We start from the raw sequence: 21,841 nt of genomic DNA on the forward strand, positions 1-21,841 counted from the left end.
AGCTAGGGACATGGCCATGTCTGCGTCAGACAAAAGTGACGGGCCTTCCTGGCGCCTGTGTCGCCCTTTCATCTCCTACACCCTGTTGAGGTGAAGATGGATGGTTCCCCTGGCTCAAGAGCACCACATTCAACCTCTGTGCCGGCGCATTGTCTCGCCCTTCTGTCCCTTCCTAGCTCTTTAGAGGTTGCTCTGTCCAAAGCTGGTTAGCAACCAATGACACCCTTTCCTAATCATCCATTCTTGCACAGCCCCCTTGTCTCTCAGCACCCATAAAACCCCTTCTGTTTAGTTAAGATGTTGCTACATTGTTCTCACACAGCTGATGTGTATTTGTGAGTAGATGTGTAAAATCCTTCCAAAAGACTGCCTTGTAAAGAGAAAAGAAAAACACCTGACAGAAATTGTTCAGCTATAGTTGTTGTTCAGACTGAACAATCACCAACTAGGGAAATAAACTTCAGTATAAATAGTTTGGGCTTATATCAATGAAAAAAAGAAGGCAAACAACAGTTGTTATTATAAAAAAGAAATTTTAATTTAAGAAAATAGAAATCCTGCACAATAGGACACACCAGTTCCTTTTTCAGTCAGTTTTCATCATCACAAATATCAGATAAATTACAGTCTTTGCTCCTCTCATAAAAATCCCTTGTGCATTTAGAATATTTCTGTATCAACAAGAGACAACCGATCAACAATAGCAGCAGTTTGCATGGCAGAGGATATATACAATATATACAAAGTGTGGCACAAGCCATTATTTTTCAGAAGTTTGTTCAACAATATTCTTTGTTTGGGTCAAACAGCAGAGGTCAGTTCTGAGGAAGCCCTGCTCACTTGTTCATAGCCAGGCTGTGTAATGTGGAGGTAGTAGTGGGCAGAGGCTGGCAGAGCGAGCAGGGGCAGGGCATGCCGGGGAAGTGCCTGTAGGAGCCGGTCAGGTGGAGGGGATCCTTCAGCAGACCCTGCACTGGAGCATGAAAACCCAGGAAACTGGCGGATGGAGGGGAGTGCGGGGCTGGCACTGAGGATGGAGTGGATGAGTGATGCTGCAGAGGTGCACTGCCCACCAGAGAGTGCAGGGACTGGGCCAGAGGATGCAGAGGGAGATGGGCTGTGGGGGCTGCAGGGGCGATGGAAGGGTGGGCAACAGTGCGGCTCTGGACGGCAGCACTGCCTCCATAAACATCCCCCACCAGCTTCTTCATCTCTTCCAAAGAGCTGGACAGCATGAGGATGTAGTTGCGGGCTAGCAGCAGGGTGGAGATCTTTGACAGCTTGCGGACCGAGGGGCCATGAGCATAGGGCATGACCTCTCTCAGGCCGTCCATCGCCTGGTTCAGATCATGCATCCTCTTCCTCTCCCGACTGTTGACTTTCAACCTCAGGTCTTGCACCTCTTCCTTGCTGGGCTCAGACCTGTCTTTGGTCTTACCGACGTCGTCGCAGTGCTCCATCCTTCTCTTGCTGGCCTCGCTGCCTCTGTTTTCTTGGCAGTACGTCTGGAACATCTTGTTGGAGAAGAAGGTCTCAGCTGAGTCATCCACCACCAGGTCTGGGGATGAAGAGCGGCTGCAGGTGGAGCCAGCATCAGAATCCATCTTGGTTGCAGCAAGAGAAATAAAAAAAAAAAAAAAAAAAGATCCAAAAATTCAATTGAATTCTAAACAGCGAGAGCTTGAGCTGAGGACTCAAATTCTACAGATGCTTCCTAGTTCTCAGTTTTCAGGCTTCCTCAGTGTTGCCACAGTCTCACTTCTCTCAGTCTGTGCTGTTCAGTGTGAGGAGTAGTCTGTCCACAGGAGTGAGTCTGTCTAAACTGTCACCCTCTGGGCCCACTGGGGTGTATTTATACCGCAGACACAACAAAGGAACAATAAGCTGCATAATGAGACACTTAGAGCCACAGCCAATCGCAGAGGGGACACACTTTCACCCCCCCCTCTCACACCTCCTTCCTGCAGCCCCCACTGCACCTTCCCACACCCACATTTAATGCCCCACCAACCCCGATGAACCCCCCTACACATTAACCAAAACAGGGGGATGTTCACATGTTGTGTTAAGCTGTCCACCTAGGAGTTGAGCATTTTTTAAATAGTATGCGTGATGATGAAAGTTCAGTTTAACAAGTATCCCCCAAAAAGTGAAGTGAAAGTGAGAGTGAAGCCCAGATCTGCTCTAGGGTAAAACAGATCCATTTTTACTACCCTGCTCCATAAAGCCAAATATATGATGCCTTCAAGGCCTTATTTACATATGGTAGCCATGAGACATCTCGGAGAAAGGTATGAGGCACCATATGAGGTTTTTAAACATTTAAAGAGCAGCGTTAATGGCAGACTAGGTACAATTCAACCAGGAGCTTGAGACAAAAGGGGTCAGATAAATTTGACTTGGCTCCCCAAACAGTCTGTGAAATCACTTCACTATCACTGGAAGGGGGTCCTTCAGATGGGGAGGAGGTAGTTAAAAAGATACTAAAGAGTGGGCACAGTATTGTCTTCCACTAATTCAACCGGAAAGCTACAAGCAACTTTCTCAGTTTTTTTTCTTTTCTTTTTTTTTTTTGCATATCCTTTCTGTTGATATGATAAATGTTGGATAAACTTTCAACAAACTATATGCTTATCTGAAGTAAAGTGATATATGGATTCCTCTCAGGCTTGATGTGAGACGTGTATTGTATCTGCTGAGCGGATTTTGTGGCTGGATCAAACATCTCTCTCTTTCTCTCTGGTGTTCAGAGGCTGGGTTTCTCTGTTCGGCTCTGGAATTTCCTGCCTCGTCTCTGCCAAGCAAAGCCTCCAGTGAGGCGTTGCTGTAGGGCCAGGAGTTTGAAAATATGATAATGCACCTCTCGTGTGTTACACCATCCTGGGCAGCAAAAGAGATTTGCAAAAACACTGGGTTGTGTAAACCTTGGATGCAGCATTGATTGTCGCCTGGAGCATTATCATTGTATGTATATATATATACAAGGTTTTATTCAGTTCAAAAGGAGGAAACAATTCAGGGGTGTCATGGCTGGAATGTGCTGTGTTTCATCATCTGTTTGTTTTTCTCATCTTGGTGCACAGTAGGACTCCCTGGTTTATATTTACCCAACGCTCTCCTCCAGCCATCGACGTCTTTGTGGGATTGTTGCAGTCTCTTAAAGTCAATTTGGAGTGACCACTGATTTAAAAAACATATAGTTTCCCACTCTTCTCCTGTACACCAGTGCTGTATTCACCAAATTCACCCTAATCAGGGTGGAGGCTGCTTCTTCTACGCTTATACAGATGTTAAAAACCATTATCAACATCCCTCTTTCAAAAAATATAATTACACATCATTAGTCACAGCCAATACAGAACATAATATATGACCATAAATCCAAAATAATACTTAATCTTAGTGGGTAAAAGGATAACATATTTATTTTTCAAGGAGGCAACAAACACGTTCTTATCATTTGTTATTTGTCTATTTTTGACCTCAATATATTCATCCATGATCTGGTGACATACTAATAATTTCTTTTATTTGAAAACAGGTGCAGTCTTATAGAGGCTACCAAGATGGCTTCAAGTCTAGTTCATTAATCCAACTTCTCAGACTCAAATAAATCTCCAAATTGGCAGTATCTACCTCTCTTTGACAACGGTAGATTATCGATTGTTATTACTGGATAATTTCTCTTAGTGAAATACGCTGCAACTGGACCAATAGCTTTTTGCACTTTATGTAACTGCATGTAATTTACCACACACACATGGATTTGTAAATAAATCAACAACATCCTTTGTGTTGCATGAAGTCATTCTGCTCGTTTCTCCTTTGCTTGTATTTTTACCTGGATGGAAGGACCAAGCATGTGTATTTGAGTTTAAAGTTTTTGCACATGCTCTGCATTTATAATTGAGAATTACAAGTATTCTGTTTTTACTGAACTTCCCTTGAAGCTCACTGTGTGTCTTCTTTAAGAAATGAAAAACATGGACCCACAAAAAGTTAGAGGAGTGGGAATCAAGAGGGCCCTCAGGACCCCCCTCCACAGCAGCATCAGGGGGCCCCGCAGGGTGCTTTGGCTCAGCCAACACTCAGTGATATTATAATTGGGAAACCTTGAGAGCCAACATGGGCCATTTATTTGGAGCATATGGATTTTCCCATCGTTAGGCCCGGAGCCAACATGGCTGCTGGACTCTTCTCTGTTAATTGGGTCAGGTCCTAATTAACTATGTTGGACACAATGGTCCAGATTTCATCCTTTTTCTATCTAGTCTTTCAGACATTTTAATGGCTAGTTCTCTGCCACACCTTTCACTTTGTTTTACACAGTCCAGAGAGAAGGAAATGACCAATAATGTTTCTTTAATCCTCTTAATAATGAATCTATACTCTAAATTGAGTTGAAAAGGGCCAAAGGAACTCATTAACTGCACATGAAATTAGATTTGTGAGATTGTCACTCATATAAAATGAAGAAACAGCTAAAATGTGTATATGGATCATTATTAGGGGCTCTAACCTAATAGAAGGAGTGTAATCAGACCCTCTCTTACTCCATTATTATATTCATGAGCCAGATAAATCCCATTCTCCTGCTCATTCTTATTCTTATTCATGTGTTTACAGAGGCAACGGGCCACACAGAGAGACACAAGGATCTCTGAGCTTTGCATTTTACAAATGAAAGCGTAGCCACCCTCCATGTTTCCACATAATCCTTCAATTTTTAACCCTGCATCAGGGTGTTTGACTTTCTTCTCTGGATGCCACCTTTCAGGACCCTTCAGCCAATTCAAGGGCTCTGTGACGGACTTATTTTGGGCTATAGAGACCCCCTTTCTGCTGCCTCACGGGGTGCACTCCAATGAAAGTGCTCAGGTGACCAGAAAATGAGGGCATTATCACAGGCATATGCTTGTTGCGACAGAGGATCAGGCTAGATTAGGGCCTATCATGGCTCAATAAAGCACTAAGCTGAAGAGCAAACCTGCACTGTGTACCGTAAGGCCTCCTTCACTCTCCGCTGGTCATTGTTTAACAGGATCAGTGGCTTGATCTTCTGTATACACACACAGACACACACACACGGAGCTTTAATCTGAGCATGTGGTCGAGAGCAGAGCGGACATGCAGGAGCTTTTGTTTGCCACTCTTTTTCTCAATGTTGCTTGGATATCAAGGCTCTGAGATCAAAATAGTTGCAGGAGAAGTGATCAGCAGGAGCAGATATGTGGGATTTGGTCAGCATCCTTCATCTATGGATGTAAGTGTTTCCAATGTCTGGGGAGAGAGATATAAAATTGTTTCACAAAGTGTCTGAACGGGCTGACAAGTGTTTCTGAGAACGGAGAGTGCTGCCCTTTGTTATCTCTCACCGCTGGGACAAACCGCGCAGTGATTTATTCATTTACACTGCCTGAAACAATTGCATTATCCCAGCCACAACAAAAAGACACAAAGACACTATGAAAATCCCCTAGGATGTTTATGAGTCACTAAAGAGTCCAATAACTTTCCCCTTCATCTTTAAGCGGCCACGGAGGATTGCATGCTGAGGAGGGCTTCAGGGCGAGGGGAGTCAGGAGGGGGATCCAGGCCCAGGGAGAGATGCTGATTATGGGGAGGATAAAAGGAGTCCAGGCCCTCTCCTCTGGAGCTGAATGGGACTCGGTCAGCAGGCTGTCCCATACACCGACCTACTCCATGCTGCTAGAACTTCATAAATTACCCCACAATTACCCCGGGGGGACACCGAGGGAGGAAAGACAGGCCAGAGGGGGAGAGAGTGAAAGGCAAAAGAGCAGAACTGGTTGCTGAGCAGACCGGCATCAGGAGTACGGACCAGGTCCAGATGTTGGCCTTCAGGTTGCAGGGACCCAAATGATGGCAGTCTCCTGAAAACTGTCACCACCATATGAGGAAGATTCACATCTTAAAGCGAGGCTAAAAGAAATAACAACAACCTCTTTTAATGAACAAAGATTTTAATTTTAAAGCAATAAAGTCACTTTTTCACTATTGATTACATTCATCAGTGATGCTGCTACGTGCCGGTCTGGTAAGATTAGCAGGTAGCCTGTGTTGGTTTACATTAGATACATTGGATTTTGCTGTAAAATGGCCTTACTGTCAGACTGAGGACTTTTCCTCCAGTCTTCTCTCATTGCAGCATAAGATCTATGTAATCTATATAATATCTCAGTAGAACACATGTTTATCACATGTTACAAAGCCTTTCTTTAAAAAATTAGCAGTTAGAAAATGTCTAAGATGCCTGTAGTTTGATTGGAATTTGATTGGCCAGTTAGCTAAATTGTCAGCTGGTCCATCTAAGTCAAAAACTCAGAGCTTGTCCTTTTTCAGTATTCGGGACTCTCAAGCTTCAAAGACCCAGTTCACCCAAATTCTGCAAAAACTTACCAGTAACATTTTGGTTTCTTTTTGTCTCCTTACCAATATGATAACAATGGATGGAAATTATATGAAATAGTTCACTGGAATAATTGAAGTAATTCAGTGCATAAATGCAACATCTGTTTTCATAAGTGTCTGCATAATGCTTGACAATCCATAAAGGATCATTTACAATAACACTTATCTCCATTACTTTGGGATGGAGACACTCAACACTTATTTATAACCCAAACAATCTACATTAGATTAGAAGTATGTGCTTTTTGTAATGTGCTGAACTGACCATTTTGATTGTTTAACACAGCAAGAGTAGACATTGACTTAGAAATAATACATTTCAGATATACTTAAGGATGTGTGGCCATGAGGAAGATACAGATGCTGTGAATTTGGATTTAAACAGTTGGTAAATCCTAATCAATCAAGAAACTACATTCACATGCCCACAGGCCTATAGAGGCAATCACACTTGCACACAACACACACTCACACAAAGTGTATCTGTTTGGCATTGTGCTGGTCACACTTTTGAACAGTTGGCCACTCACTGGTGCATGGGGGTGGCTTTGTGTCGGCGGTCTGCAGACTTCTGCCGCTCTGTGCCCCCCTTCTGTCTCCTCCATCCCCCTCGTCTCCGCGTTATCCAGTCTGATAAACCGGGGGACCTGCTCGCCCAGTAATTTCCCTCCCCGAAGCCCAGGCACGACTCCTGCCTTTCATCAGCACCATTGTTTCAGTCTGTTACCTCCGCTGGTGCTCCTTCACCACGGCAACACATGCATGCACACACACACACCCAGACACACAGCCCCCCCCTTCCTTGTCCCTGTCCCATCTGTGGATAGGCCTGCCATGTGTCTATTCATAAGGGTGCCGGCGGCAACGCCACTGTATGTGGAAAGTACATGATGCTGTCCTTTTGTGAGGGGCTCAGTCCTCAGCTACTTACCGCTGACCCCGGGGTCAACGCACACAATAACCTGAGTGTTGGTGGCCACTGGCTATCCTCATTGGCCGGTGATTGACGAGCTGATCAATGGTGTGCGTGTGTGTGTGTGCGCCCACATGTGTTTGGTTTCTATACAGCCTCCACAGAGCCATTGAATCAAGTGTGTCTGTTTTGTAAGTATTGGTCTTTTGAAGGCATCAGACTAGTTAGTGACACACAATTGACTTCTTTGGCTTTTAGCATGATGCAGTGAAATGGAGAACTGCAATTTAGCTCAATAGGCACACGCCTTGTCTGGGCATTTCAAAAATTGTGATTGTTGGCTTCAAGGTGTGTTGCTGTGATATTCTTTTTACAATATTTCAAATTCAGTCATATCCCCTCAACCTGTCATTTTCATATCTGCTTCCTCTTTTTTATTTTTTATTTTTTATTTTTTATAGCCCTCACACACACATTCACTCCACACACACCCATCACCCATAGGCTCAGGTGGGCGATTACAGACGCACATTAAACCTTAATTCACATATGGCTGGATCTGAATACTGATGAGGGGATCTGCTCCTCTGCCACATTATCGCCTGATGTCCAACAAGGCTAAAATATGGACAACCCCCCCCCCTCCCAGCAGATCTGTGACTGTGTCTCATCAGAGTGAAGGGAAAACACACACACTGGCTCTCGGAGAGAAATAATATTAAGGACAAAGTCAGAGGGGTTGTGTTGTTCTTCTCTGCAACATCAGGCCATGACCCTGCGGTTTAGAGGCCTCCTGTTGTTTCACGAGGTGAAGGGGGTGGGGGGTTCTTGACCTGTCTCCATCACAGGAAAGCTGTGTCATAGTGCTCTCACTGTTTCAAAATGTTTTCATATTGTGCTTCATTATTGCTTCATATTTGACTGTGAAGTCAAATCATTGTGCACTGATTTAACATCTGAGCTCGTAGCCCACTCCTCATATCAGTTTGAAGATGGTGGCATAACACAAATCAAACAACACACCAAGTCCTCTGACTGAGCTGCTGGTAATTAAAATGCATTATGGGTAATGTAACAAGTGCATACACATGATTTAAGAAAATCTGCGGCTAGCCGCAATTTTTTTTTATTTATCTTCGGTTGGTCCAGACCTGTTGAATGATCAGCCAGTTCACTGAGTGGTTGGACAGAGTGCACAATGCCTCTGTGACCATGTAGGTATTCCTTCAAAACAGCTTTGAAAAAAGGCAAAGCAATCCTTTATTACAGTAATACAAAATCTACATTTAAATACATTTTAAAAACACTTTTGAATAAACATTTTGCCTTGTTATTTTTCTAATTCCATTTAATGTATTTTATTACCCTGGGGTTTGCATCATTAGTGCTGCTTGCCATATTAAGTTTTTTTTTTTTTTTCTATTGGCAACTGCACAATTACATTGTGTGTGTGTGTGTGTGTGTGTGTGTGTGTGTGTGTGTGTGTGTGTGTGTGTGTGTGTGTGTGTGTGTGTGTGTGTGTGTGTGTGTGTGTGTGTGTGTGTGTGTGTGTGTGTGTGTGTGTGTGTGTGTGTGTGTGTGTGTGTGTGTGTGTGTGTGTGTGTGTGTGTGTGTGTGCGTGCGTGCGCGCGTGCGCGCAAGGTTGTACATCTTAGTATTGTAATTACCATTATTACACTTGCCTTTTATTTCATTTTTATGTGGTTGCCAAGCAATTTGTGCATATTTGTAGGCTGCATATTAATATGAAATGTTGTAGTGCAGTAATGTAGTTTGTATTTTATTGTAAGTGGTTTAGTGGTTTTCAAAGTGTGGCCCGTGTATCTCCAGGGGTACCTGAGGGGGCTCCTGGGGGTCCCTGAAGTTTTCTTTACGATCATGAGTTCCAAAGTGACAGAATGTAGCCTATGACTGTTTGATCATTAGTTTCAAACACTCTTTAATAGATAATCTGAAAACAGAAATACATTGGGATGAAAACGAATGAGGCCTTGTGGTGTAATTTGTACCAGTGCCATGATGTGAAAGAGTTTGAGAACCACTCTTATAGAGGGTTCAATCATCAGAAATGCTCACAATAAAAATACAGAAACAAATCAGTGACAAATATAACAGCGAGCGAGAAACACAGTTATAGTTCAGTATACATAACAACATCTGAATGATTTTCTCTATCACAACTGAAAATTATCTGTACATTCTCATCAGTGCATCACCATATCTCTCTTTAATGAGACATGCAGGCTATTATGTGACTCTGGTTTGCTGTGAAAGGGAAAAACTCTCCACTATAAAAACCTGCTTCTCACACCAGGCTGCTGTCATACGGCTGAGTGGCCTCACAGTGGCATGAGGGCTCAGTGTAGGTTTTACAACAACCTTTGTTATTAATATCATTCTTTGTCTCACTTTTCCTGTCACGGAGAGACACAGGCCTCTAAGTTTGGCCCCAAAAGACCCTGCCCCGCTGAGCGCTGCATTAAATATCAATACATGTTTACGAGGGCCTGTAAATGCTCGATACAGAGGAGAAGCACTGAAAGAGGGAACCAAGCGCCGCATATTTCCCATGTGCATAAAGATGGAAGGTGGGGCAGAGGAGGAGAGGACACATAATAGAAAAGAGACATAAACGTAAAGGAATATGAAAAGAGCCCAGCAGGGGATCAGATAACTGTCCATGTGTGGCGGCTGTGGTTGGTCTTTTTACCTACCTGAAGCTCCATAAATTAAATAGAACATCTTCAATTTTCATCAGCCCTTGACTTATGTTTACCAGACACCGAAGAGTAGACGACATCATTTTAAGTTTTCATTCCAGCTTAAATTTCCAAGTAATCTATTATTCACGATGCTAGTTCCTAAAATGATTTAAGATCGGAGAGTAATGAGGCACTGCAGACTTACGCAGCACTTGAACAAAAGGTGCCATAAAAGTACAGCTCTAGTGACTGTGTGGCAGTATATTTGGGGGACAGTGGGCAGGAGGGGTTGAGCCTCTGCTCCGGCCTTTAAAAGATTAACCCTGAGCCCACAAAGGCACAGGGGGCTGTGGGGCCAGGCCAGGACGTGAGTGGGCCGCTCACTGGTTAAACATTGGCCGTCTTGGATCTCCTGTCATTGTCTAGTTAGGAGCTCTACCCGGGCCCCTGTTAGCGCCACAGACACATATCTTGGCAGCCGGAGTGAGCCGATACAAAGGCTGTCGGTGCCCGAAAGGCAGAGATGGAGATGTATGGGTCCAGGGTGGGGTACTCGCCACGTGGGGCCCGTTGTCGTAAAGCCCAAAGCAGGACAGATTGGACAGCAGAGCCCCCCCTGAGTCCTTCTCTTTTTGTGTGTCTCTGCGCTGTGACAGTGATAAACGGGACACATAACCTTCCAGAACAACAAACAGACACTGCCTCATTTCCCCAATGTGGGCGAGGGCAGGCATAAAGGAGGTGCCATCCCATTAGAGCCTGGGCTCAATGTTGCTGCGGTTGAGGCAAAGACAGGCACAGGAGCTACTCGAGCGAGGGCCCCCCAGCCGAGAAGGGACAGCTCTGCTGTTTTGTTTTCTCAAAAAAGTGTCATATAAACTCTCCTTAATTGGTGCTCCATAAAATTAGCATCTCCAAGCTGATTAGATTTCCTCTCTCCTCAGATTCTATTGTGTCTCTCAGTGACCCCATCCCTGCCATTCACTTTCAGCCCTTTCACAATTTTATTGGGCATCAGAGAAAGAGGAAACTCATGTAAGATTGTGCCCTTTGCCCTCCACTTCTCCTCCTCTCATTTGACTTTACCAAGTCCCTTTTGAAACGACTGCCTTCTGCTCAGCCACCGAAAAGTAAACTCATGATAATACAATGAATTTTGTTATGTTAAAGTGGCCTCCAGTCATCTCGCTTGCTGGCTTTCACTTTGTCCCACAGTTTGAGTGAAACCTTTTGTGCTTTCGTTTATTTATGGTGCAGTCCACATGCCTTTTTGTCTTCCCCTAACCCGAACCTGCAGAACTACTTGAATAAGATGGGGACAGGGTGAGCAATTGAAAATGCTTCTAAATAGATTAACCACACTTCCTGAATGTAGAGCCGTTGTGTCTCGCGAAATCAGGATTGCAAAAGTTTTTTCTTCAGCAAAACCCTGTTTATAGACACGTCAGAGCACCACAGACTGAAATATAATCCCATTAACTTTGAATGGCAAGTCTATTACTCTGTTGCATAATGTGTCTCGCACGGCATGGATAATCACCATCTCAGTGGAAATGGCGGTGAGATAAAGGGATTTGTGATGCTTTGACATCTTTATGGATGGAGTAATATGGTTGGTGGGTCCATAAGCTCCCAGCAAAAGTCCGGGACGTGTACTTCAGCTGCTCTAAAATGCCGTTCAGAGAGAGTGATGCTCGACAGAGTAAGTTCATTATGGGTTGTAATCTTTTCCCGTCATTTTACTGGACTGGATCTATATTCTATGTTTGCTTTAATATGAGACAAACGCGTGTTAAGGCGGAAATTTATGTCCACTGATGAGCAGCCTTATGCATTTTTATTGAAGGATTAGCATTTTTAAACATACAGTTTATGGGCAATCTCTACGTTTCTGAATCATGATAAAAGATGACATTCAAATTAGCTGGTCGCTGTAGGAAGATTAGGAAGGATTATTTTGCTGTGCTGTAAAGTGTGTTGAATCTTCAGATCCCATACCCAGATAAAATGCTTTGATATTCAGATTCACTGTTTGCTCCAAAAAATAGTGTTGTTCTAATTTGTGTCTTTGCTTTCATAAATTAGATTAAAATCAACAGTTTTAGCCAAAAATGAACCAGAGTGTGATCAGTGTGTCAGACAGCAGTAGGAGGGACACATGAGGTTGTTGAGGTCGGGGGGATCATTCATATACGCATATCATGGGGAAAGTGAGGGTTAAAGAGTGGGAATGTATCCAGACATTGTGATGCAAAGGGCACGGGAGGGTTAAATCAGGTTCTACTCAGCCCCCTGACCCAGGAGCTCTTTGATGCTGCAGCCTTCAGGACATGGGTCCCCAAGGGGGGGCCTCAGTGTGCTGTGGCCCTAGGACCGGACCGCTGCCACAGAGTCAGCGGGATTTGGGGACATGCTTTTGTCCCCAAAGAAAATGTACGTGGCTTTGGGTGGGGCCGGGGGAAAGGTCACATACAGGGAGCATGGGGAGAGAGGGGTGAGATCAAAACAAACAGATCACTTTCTCAGAGACCCGTTCTGTGAAGCAGGAGCATTATCATATATTATCACACACAATAAAACATCTAGTGATAATTTTGACACCGTTGTGCTATCACAAAGTTTAGATTATAGAAATATTATAAAAGAAAATTGAGAATATTATGTTGCATTCTGATTAACAATCTTTAATGTAATCACAGACAAGATTCTTAAAGAATTTTTTTTTTTAATTATCAACCCCTTGATACCCAGAGTGGATTAAAACCCCTCAGATCAATACTGACCAATATGTGGAAGAAGGTGCTCTATGACACACAGCATCACAACAGTGAAGTCCTGTGAAAAGAAGACACCCTGCAGGTTAAGACCATACACACTGATCACCTACTCTGATATACCTTTTAACTTGACTGTTGAAAATGCTCGTTCATCTTCAACTTGCATATACCGTTGCTCTATACCGTGCTCTAAACTTTATTGTCTGTACAACCCGTGTGCCTGCTACCAAACCACATTTCATTTGAGATAAGTTGCTGAATTTAATGGTGGCACCCAGGATATTAGGAGATAAATCAAGTGAGAAATCAAATTAGAAAAGTGTCATTCACACAGATCCTTGAATCTGGGAGTAAATTATGATTGAACAACAGAGATGTAGAACCTGCTGTGCATTTAAACTGCTATTTGGATGATTTTGTTCCCCGCACTTATGACTATCATTGCATCTGATGTTGTTTCATACTAGAATTTGCTTTCTGAGTGCTGCGCTGTTAAATCACGTGTGGGTGTATATGAGTAGTTTTTAAGGGCAGCCTTAAAAAAACAAGAAAAGGCTAGTGTTCAGTTCAGATCAGTGTTTTTATCAGATTCAAATGTTTAGATAACCATATACACTTCCTTCATTGTGCACCTGTTTGAGGCTTGAGTTTCATTTATCATTACTGTAACTGCAAAAGGTTTTTTAGGAATTACAGCGCCTTCTAGTGGTTGCATTTAAATAAGTCACCATTTGATCAGTGAAACAGAAAACAGGACTCTCCAGCCCTGAGGAAACATAAGTCTATGCACTGACAGTGAACAAACCTGAACTCACCAAGTGAAGTAGAAAATGATCTCTCTGACATTTATTTGACTCATTGCATCATATCATAGATTCGATTTTTACAATTTGTATTCATGGCGTTCACATCAGTCATTTACTAATGCATAGTAATACAATCGTTTTATTTTCTGAATCTTGATTTTTTTTTAAATCTTCCTGCAGTAAATTATGTTTGTGTGATTTCCCGCTTTGACCTCTCTCTCTCTCTCTCTCTCTCTCTCTCTCTCTCTCTCTCTCTCTCTCTCTCTCTCTCTCTCTCTCTCTCTCTCTCTCTCACTAACACACACACACACACACACACACACTCCCAGCTCACATCTCTGTGTGCACTACTCTGCCAAAGGCTAAGACATTCATTTAAGATAGATGGAGTGTATACGAGTCAGTCATTTTCACTCTTTCCATGAATAATGCAGTGCAGCCAGCTGATGAGGCACATTTGCTTGTCAAGTTGAGAAGCAGGCGCATGGTTACATAAGAGGGCTGTGGCTGAGGATTTCCGACAAGCCCGCCTTTGAAGACAGTGCCCCCAGCACCTTCACCTCCCGCTGGGACATAACGCCTGCCTCATAGGGCCTGGACTCACCACACTGACTGGGTCTAAAGAGATAGTGCTGGAATGATCAAAGAAAACACTCTGAGGCTAAACTATCCCAGAAGAATAATTATTGTTTAGAAAAAGCTATAAATTTCTCTATGTTCTAAGTGGCGGTCTGACTGTCTCTTTGTAACTCATCAGTATTACAAGATCATAAAAGTGGACATTGTACAGATACAAGCATTTTCTCTTTGTGAGAATTTTAGATTTATATTATATTCCATGTTGCCCACTTCCTCTCATATCCGTGCAGGAGCTATGGGGCTTTTCTTTTATATTTAATAGCGTCAGTGAGTTTCAAGAAGTGGCCCAGACCGAGGCCAACACGTGCCTCCTCAATCATTTATGAGAGTTAATGCAGAGAGCGAGGGCAGGCAGCAACAACCTGCTCCCCTAGGAGACCTGCGGGCACAAGGAAATTACAAATCAGATGCTATAAACCACACTGCCAGCAGAGAAGAGCTGAGGACTTGGCTGGTATTAAAACCTGTTCCTTCTTCATGCATATGTTAGAGAAGTGCCGATAAACCGTGAAAGACTGTTTGTGCACTTCCAGGCGCTAATCTCGTGCATTTCTGATTAAAGAACAGCACCAGTAAACAACTTGACTTCCCTCGGGGTGGGGTGTCGCTCCTTGCAGTGTGAATCTTATGTAATTGCAAACTTTTTACTCATTTTTTATTTACACAAGAGACATGAGAGATGTGTGAAAACAGCAGACATTCACTCAACTCCAGTCAGTGCTCATACACATTTAATTTACTCTATCAAATATCATAGAAAAAAACACAATATCAACAAAGATATAGCACCTGGCCACACCATTACAAAAAGCACAAAAACCATCTCATTCAGATTACAGAATTCCTCTCATATTTGGCAGATAAATTGTCACACTATCTCCTCCCATTTCTCTCTAAATCTACCGCTCTAAAGCTCCTCAACTTTGGGGAAAAGAGACAGCGATGATATCCTAGGGCAGAGGAAGCCTCTTTCTCTCTCCTTCTCCTCCTCCTCGCCTCTCTCTTGGAATAGTAATTTAATTCTGCTGACAGTTTATCCTGCGAATAAAAGAGATGAAGAGGAGTAAAGGAAGAGCTTGAGGGGCTCACGGTTGTGTTAACTTTTTCCTTCCCTTTTTTACCGCCTTTTATGCTAAATGACAAAAGCTTGGAGCTAACAAGGATAATTACAGCTATGGGTGTTGTGCAACATACAAATCCCATGTATCTGTCTTAGCTCATGGGAACAGCATAATTCACTTATAAAGTGTCCACAAATATACAGATACACCTCTAGGTTTTCCAGTTACACCTTCATATGGCACAAAAAAAAAAAAAAAAGTTAAAGAGAGACTTTCTCACATTTAGTATCAGTCATCACACCCTGACCTTAACCAGCGTCCGTCTGGGGCGGCCTAAGCACCGCCTGACAGAAAAGGTAAGTTCCTGATTGATGGTATTTCTCAGAGGTGGAATATTCATCTGTGTACAATCTCGTGCCACCATCAGCGCTCTCGGCCCTGGCTCAGCAATGTCACTGTGACTTTGCAGAACCTCTCCTCACTTCAGGAGCATCTATTTTACGGTGTGTTTACGAGTGAATAAACATTATGCACCGTTTCAGTGACCTCAGAGGAGACGGAGAGAGAGATGTGGAGAGACAGACAGAGAGGTGGGAGGTGGGAGGTGAGATGTAGCACTTGAGAGAGTTTATAGGACTTCACAATTTTATCTTAAGTGTGTGCCTTTTTTTTGCCTCTGCCTTTTTCATATGCGCATGTCTAGCTCGTTCAAGGTTAGTGGAAGGTAATAAAATGTGATAGTTTTCAAGGTGCTCTGGCTCATCCATCTTGTACTGTCACTACTTACTGACAGGGGGAGCTGTGGATCTCCTCTCAAGCCTGATGTGGACAGCAGGAGGTACAGTATAAGCAGACCTGACATGTTCTCACATACAGAACCACACATGAGCATCTACTGTACCATGATACATGCTGTGTTATGTTGACATCCCTCGCAAAACATGTGTTTTCATACATGAGAACATCCTCAGCAATCACAGGGTTTTACTGCAGCATTCATAGTTGCTCATTGTAATTGGTGAAGAGAAAGAGAAAGAGAGCAGTATTATGTTCGTATCAAATGTCTCTCTACGGGGGGTTATAAATCTCCTAAAACACCCAGCGGTGCAGGAAACCCATGGGGCGTCCCTAGAGGCTTTTTACCTGCAGAGAGTGTAACAGAGGGAGAGGGGGGATACAGTAGTCAGTATGCCCATAACAACCACATGCCTCAGTAAGAAGAAGAATTTATTTTTAGTAACCACAAATTCTGTTCCTCTCATCTCTGCTTTTTGTCTTGTGAATTACTACATGTTAAAGTTTAATCCAATTTTCTCTTTTTATTTGTAATGGCAGTGATTAAATTCACTGATCGGTATCTGGTCCTTGACATTTAGGCTACGTGTCACATGTAGACCTTTCTTAGTTTCAAAGAAGTAGTTCAATATTTGGGGAAATATGCTTCGTTTTCATCTCACAGTGAGATTCTCTGCTGGATTCAGGAGGAGATTAGCCTTTAGCATCAGGAAACAGTGAAAAACAGCTACTTTGCCTTTGTCCAAATTTTTAAATATAGATAATAGTAACTATAAACCTTACTCACATTTTTTATTTGTTGTTTTATCCGTAGAAGAATGGGGGGGGAGTTTAATTTTGGGGTTAGCTTTGTGCTGTTTGGCAGTTTAGCAGCTGGACGCATAGTTTGGCTACATGCAGTAACTTCTGAGAGTTTTGTGGCTGCCTGAAGATGAGACTCTAAGAAATTACTGCACCAGCAGAGGGGTGATGTAACCCCTTAAAAAGAACTGTTTTTACTTTCACACTTTGGCTTTGTGCTTTTAAAGCAAAAAAGTAACAAGATGTTAATCTAAGTTTTATACTGGGAACACATTGCCATAACTCCTGCAAAAAAGCATGCATGTCTATGCTTGTCATAATTAATGGATTTCTGAGAACACAGCACACAGCTGCTTAAAATGGTTGAAAAATGAATACTATGATATAAGTATAGTGTATGTGTCTGTTTCAGTGTTGCTTATATGATATCAGTGTGATAGACTGGTCTTTGGCATGTGTGAAAAATAGGCAATTTCCTCCATTTAACAGTGTTTTTGTTACCACTGCCCAGTGTATCATTTTGGTAACAAACTCTCAGCGGGAGATTACAGAAGATTCCCAAATTGTTAATTATTCCCTCAAAAACTGAATATAGTAACATTCATGAAAATGTTATCAATCTCATACTGTTAAATTAGACTGCATTAGTTTTAGACGAAGGATTTTGATCGTGCGCAGCTTTTAGTCAAGGCCTAGTTGGTTTATTGCCTTGCTGTACAGTAGCTCCTATGGGCCTGAATTCCTGCACAGAATGTCTTTAAAGATGAAAAAGGGATTCGCCTCCCCTAGTGTGGGGTACTTTCAGTCCCTGCCATGTCTCTTGGCTCCTGGCATTGTCACGGACATTTCCTAGCTTTACACCAGGCCACACATCTCTCATAAATATCCCCCTCACGCTCACTCCACCGTAACAAGCCTGGTTCACTGTAGCTTCTATTTTTACGAGCCTGTTAAGCAGAGGGCTTTTACTACGGTGTGCCAGCCCTACACCATCACTGAAAGACACCTGAGAGCATATTTTTGAGGTAAATGTTTATATTTAATAATATCATGTTTTATAGAAATATTGATAATCTGTGGATGAAAGCAGTTGGGGAGGAGCCGAGGAGATAAAGAGAGGATTTGTAGATTTACCAGAGAGAGGAGTGGAGCTGGAACAGCCATAATGTTGGGTGTCAGCTTGAGTTAGGGTGGCCATGTGCAGCTTTCAGTGGCCTTGCGCCAGCCAGGCAGAGAAAGAAACACTCTGTTCTGCTCAGTAATTCTCTGCCATGCTCCATATGTGACTGTAGAGACCTTTAACTGTAAATCATGGACATTTTAACCGTTAAAAGGGAGAATGACTCCGGTGTCTTAGAGTATATTGCATCAGAACACTATTTGGATCAATGTAAACAGGCATGTGATCAGATCAGATACCAGTGACTGATCCCCAGGCTAGGAATACAATCAGCTGCTGCTGCTGCTGCCATCAAAGCAGCAGTAGCCCCCTGGGTGTAGAGTTATGTATAATCTAAACATGTTGGTGTCAGATAGCTGTGAGCTACTGTATGTGGATAATGGTATCAGAGTGCATATAAAACACAAGTCTCAATGCACTGAGACGAGGACAAAATCAAACAGACACATTCTGCATATGAATTACAGTGATTGCCCCAGGGAGCACAGACAAAAACAAAGATACTGTGTGATTGTTTTGGGGATTTAATTGGGTCTCCATACAAAAAAGAAATATCATGTCAATCTGGTAACCAATGCAAAAAGTAAAAATCCTATGTTTAAGGTAGAGGAGGATCTTTTTCCTGAGAATGTTTTACTGTATTGCTTTAAATCCTCTTCACGTGACCAAAATGAAAAATGTCACCTGTGCCATGTACTGTCCTGTAAAAACACCATCCAATCATTTTGAATGCCACGGACAAATTCATTGGGTCGTAATGCGTCTATCAATCTACGGCAAAAAAAGAGAACTTGCAACACTGTCTTCTCCCGAAAAAGAAAATGTATTTATTCAAGGGCTACATATTAAAAGAGACAACCATTTAGCCACATCATTGGTCCTTCTCTGCAAATGAGCTGAAACACCAGTGTAAAGGTTAGGATAAGAAGACTAAAATTTCTCAAGGGAAGAGCTCTTGAGCTCACTGGTAATGTGTCCCATAGGGAAGTTATCACGATGTGCAGTGCATATGATAGTGTTTGAGCACATTGAAACAGTCTGAGATAGATGATCACTTTGAATTACTATTTGTTAAAATATTGACTTTGTCTGTTGCCACATGGAGACTTGTTGGTTTTTGCAGATTCAACAGAGGATGTTGTTACATTACGTTTCTTATGGAGTCTTGGTGATTCATTTCTTCGGGGCAGTTAGAGGGTTGGTTCAGATGGGAGTCCTGCTTCAAGGTGTTTTCTAGTACAAAAACCAACCTCTTTAATATACATCAGAAACTTTGCTGTTGAATTTGGAACCCACAATTGTATTACTGTCGGCAAATTATGAAATTACAGGCAGAGGAGTGGGAGGTAGTGAGAAACCCATATGGAGAAATCACACAGATAAACAACCGAATATCACACATGAGATTGGGTTGATTGAATGAATGAAGTTTTACAGACAGAGTTGCCAGTAAACTTGTTTTTATTTCTTTAGCTAATTGATTTTTTATTTTTTACAACACAAAGCAGCCTACAACATGGAAAATGTACCACAGTGTTGATTCAGTGAATCGAGCAAACTTGACTCTTAAAGCTTACTAGACACTGTGGAGGAATTTCAAATGGGAGCAGTGATAATAAATTGATCATATATGAGTCTTTGTTTGTGCATCCTGAGGAGAAACACTGTGAGTTGTTCAACACGGTGCAAGAATCTATGAGGCAGTCAAAGGCATGTGAAATTAGTCTATTAGTGCAGGTGATAACACCATGTTATTGGAGGACTCATGTTATGGACCAATGCCTGCTGGGAGCAAACAACTTGCTGGGTCTCCACGGTGATGAGAGGGGGAGTTGAGGTATCCATGGGAGACGGTGGGCGTGATGGGATCCCCAGGGAGCATTGTGGAGGAGGTGAAGGAGAGCTTAACGTCTCAACTAAAGAGAGAGAGATTCAAACACCCAGAGGAGAAAAAGGAAACAGTGAAAATACATGTGTTGCAGAAGACATACAGTAAACTACTGTTAAGGTTTTGATAATACATGTTGTACATACATGTGTGTGTGAGGCAGTCAGGCTGAGCTATTACATAATTACTGCCCTGAGGCTAAACCTTCTTATTTGGGTTATATGTGGATTTTGTTGTTGTTTTTATTTTCCAATATAAAGTTTCTTGGATTCAACAGTATTAATTATTTAGTTTATTGTTGGCCAGCAAAACAAGGTATGAAAATAACACAAACATGTTTTTTTGTTTTTTTATATATATATATATGTTTATTGTTTTTCAAAATAGAAAAGGAACACAGGACAAGCAGATAAAAGAAAAAAGACCCTCCCCCACCCCAAAACTAACAAATAAAACATGAACAGGGTCATTTCATCATGTAAAGAAATAATAAAGGCCACAGTCATGACAATAAACTAAACATACGTACATATTTAAAGGTACAGTATGTAAGAAATCTAAAGCAACTGGCCGTAAAATCCTCCTAATATGTCACAGAGACTCAGGAATAATGTTCATATAACATGATGAACTCACCAACAACAATAGTACAGCCAGAGTATTCGCATTAAAAATCTTTTTTTGCAGACTGCAACTCATGTTTATGTTTTGATTTTACGTGTTGGCATGTTGCGCCACCTAGCCCTCTCTCCTAGTCACGGCGGCGTCAGTGGCGTTTCAGCCTCCGGTCTGTTCCACTGAGCTGCCGCTACGACTGGGAGAAAAAACGAGATCGCTGTGTTTTGAATTTGACTGCAGTAACCGTTTTTGGCCACATTCTTACATATGGCACCTTTAAAGAAAACTGCATGTGTAGAGTAAAATGAGAGGTGCACACAGAAGGGTGTTTCACAGTGATCTACACATTAGTCCTTTCCTTGAAACAGTTGCAGTAGATGTGGGACCCCACATCTTTTTAAACATGTCTTCCCTGTCTTCATTATAAAGTCTCAGTCTCTCCAGGTGAAGCATATTTGCCATTTCTCGCAACCACAGATCGTACGTTGGTGCAATGTCCAACCTCCATGCCCATGGATTAACTAACGCAATCACAGTTCCAAATAGGATAGCCTTTTTCTCATATTTACTGGCAGAAGCCAAAGGAGTAGTTGCCCCGAGAATGCCTACAAGTGGATCAGGCTTCCAACATTTCCCATAAGCCATAGAGAAGCAATGAAAAATACTTTTCCAGTATGTACAGTTTACTGCACAACCAAAAAGAATGTATCAAGTTACCAGTCGCAGACTTGCATCTGTTGCAAATGGTAAAACATCAGGAAAGAAACTGTGCAGTTTTTCTCTAGAATAATATAATGTCTTAAACTGCATAAACATTCATCCCATACTTCATCTTCTAATTCTACATTCAGCTCATCTTTCCATGCCTGCTTACTTGCTGCGTTTAATGGAGTATTGTTGTGCAAGATCCGGTAAACTGTCCCTTTAGCTTGTTTGTTTATTGCCTCAAGGGTCTCATGCTCTACCAGAATTTCAAAGTTGGGTAAATGCGTCCTGACATAATTTTGGATATGAAAGAATCGAAAAGGGCTAGATTGAAGAATGTCATATTTAGCTAGAAGTTGTGGGTATGAGCCAAAAATGCCATTAATGTATAATTCACCTGTTGCAAATGCCTTTCTGCTTCCAGAGGAAAATTCACAGTAAACCCAAAGTCAGCATCGTATGATTGAACATCCGTAAGAGCAGAGGTGACAGAGCCAAATACTGACATGTTTTTTGATATTCGA

The 21,841-nt window shown here is 42.3% G+C and overlaps 1 protein-coding gene across 1 annotated transcript; it reads right to left on the reverse strand.

The window, feature by feature from the left end:
* Positions 1-836: 836 nt before the first annotated feature.
* Positions 837-1,604, reverse strand: olig4 (oligodendrocyte transcription factor 4; the record flags this gene model as incomplete). Its single annotated transcript, XM_083998079.1, has 1 exon — positions 837-1,604. The coding sequence occupies one exon, from the start codon at positions 1,602-1,604 to the stop codon at positions 837-839; it is 768 nt and encodes a 255-aa protein (XP_083854205.1).
* Positions 1,605-21,841: the final 20,237 nt, after the last annotated feature.

Source organism: Trachurus trachurus, assembly GCF_905171665.1.
Source record: "Trachurus trachurus genome assembly, chromosome: 22".
In the NCBI taxonomy this organism is placed as follows: domain Eukaryota; kingdom Metazoa; phylum Chordata; class Actinopteri; order Carangiformes; family Carangidae; genus Trachurus; species Trachurus trachurus.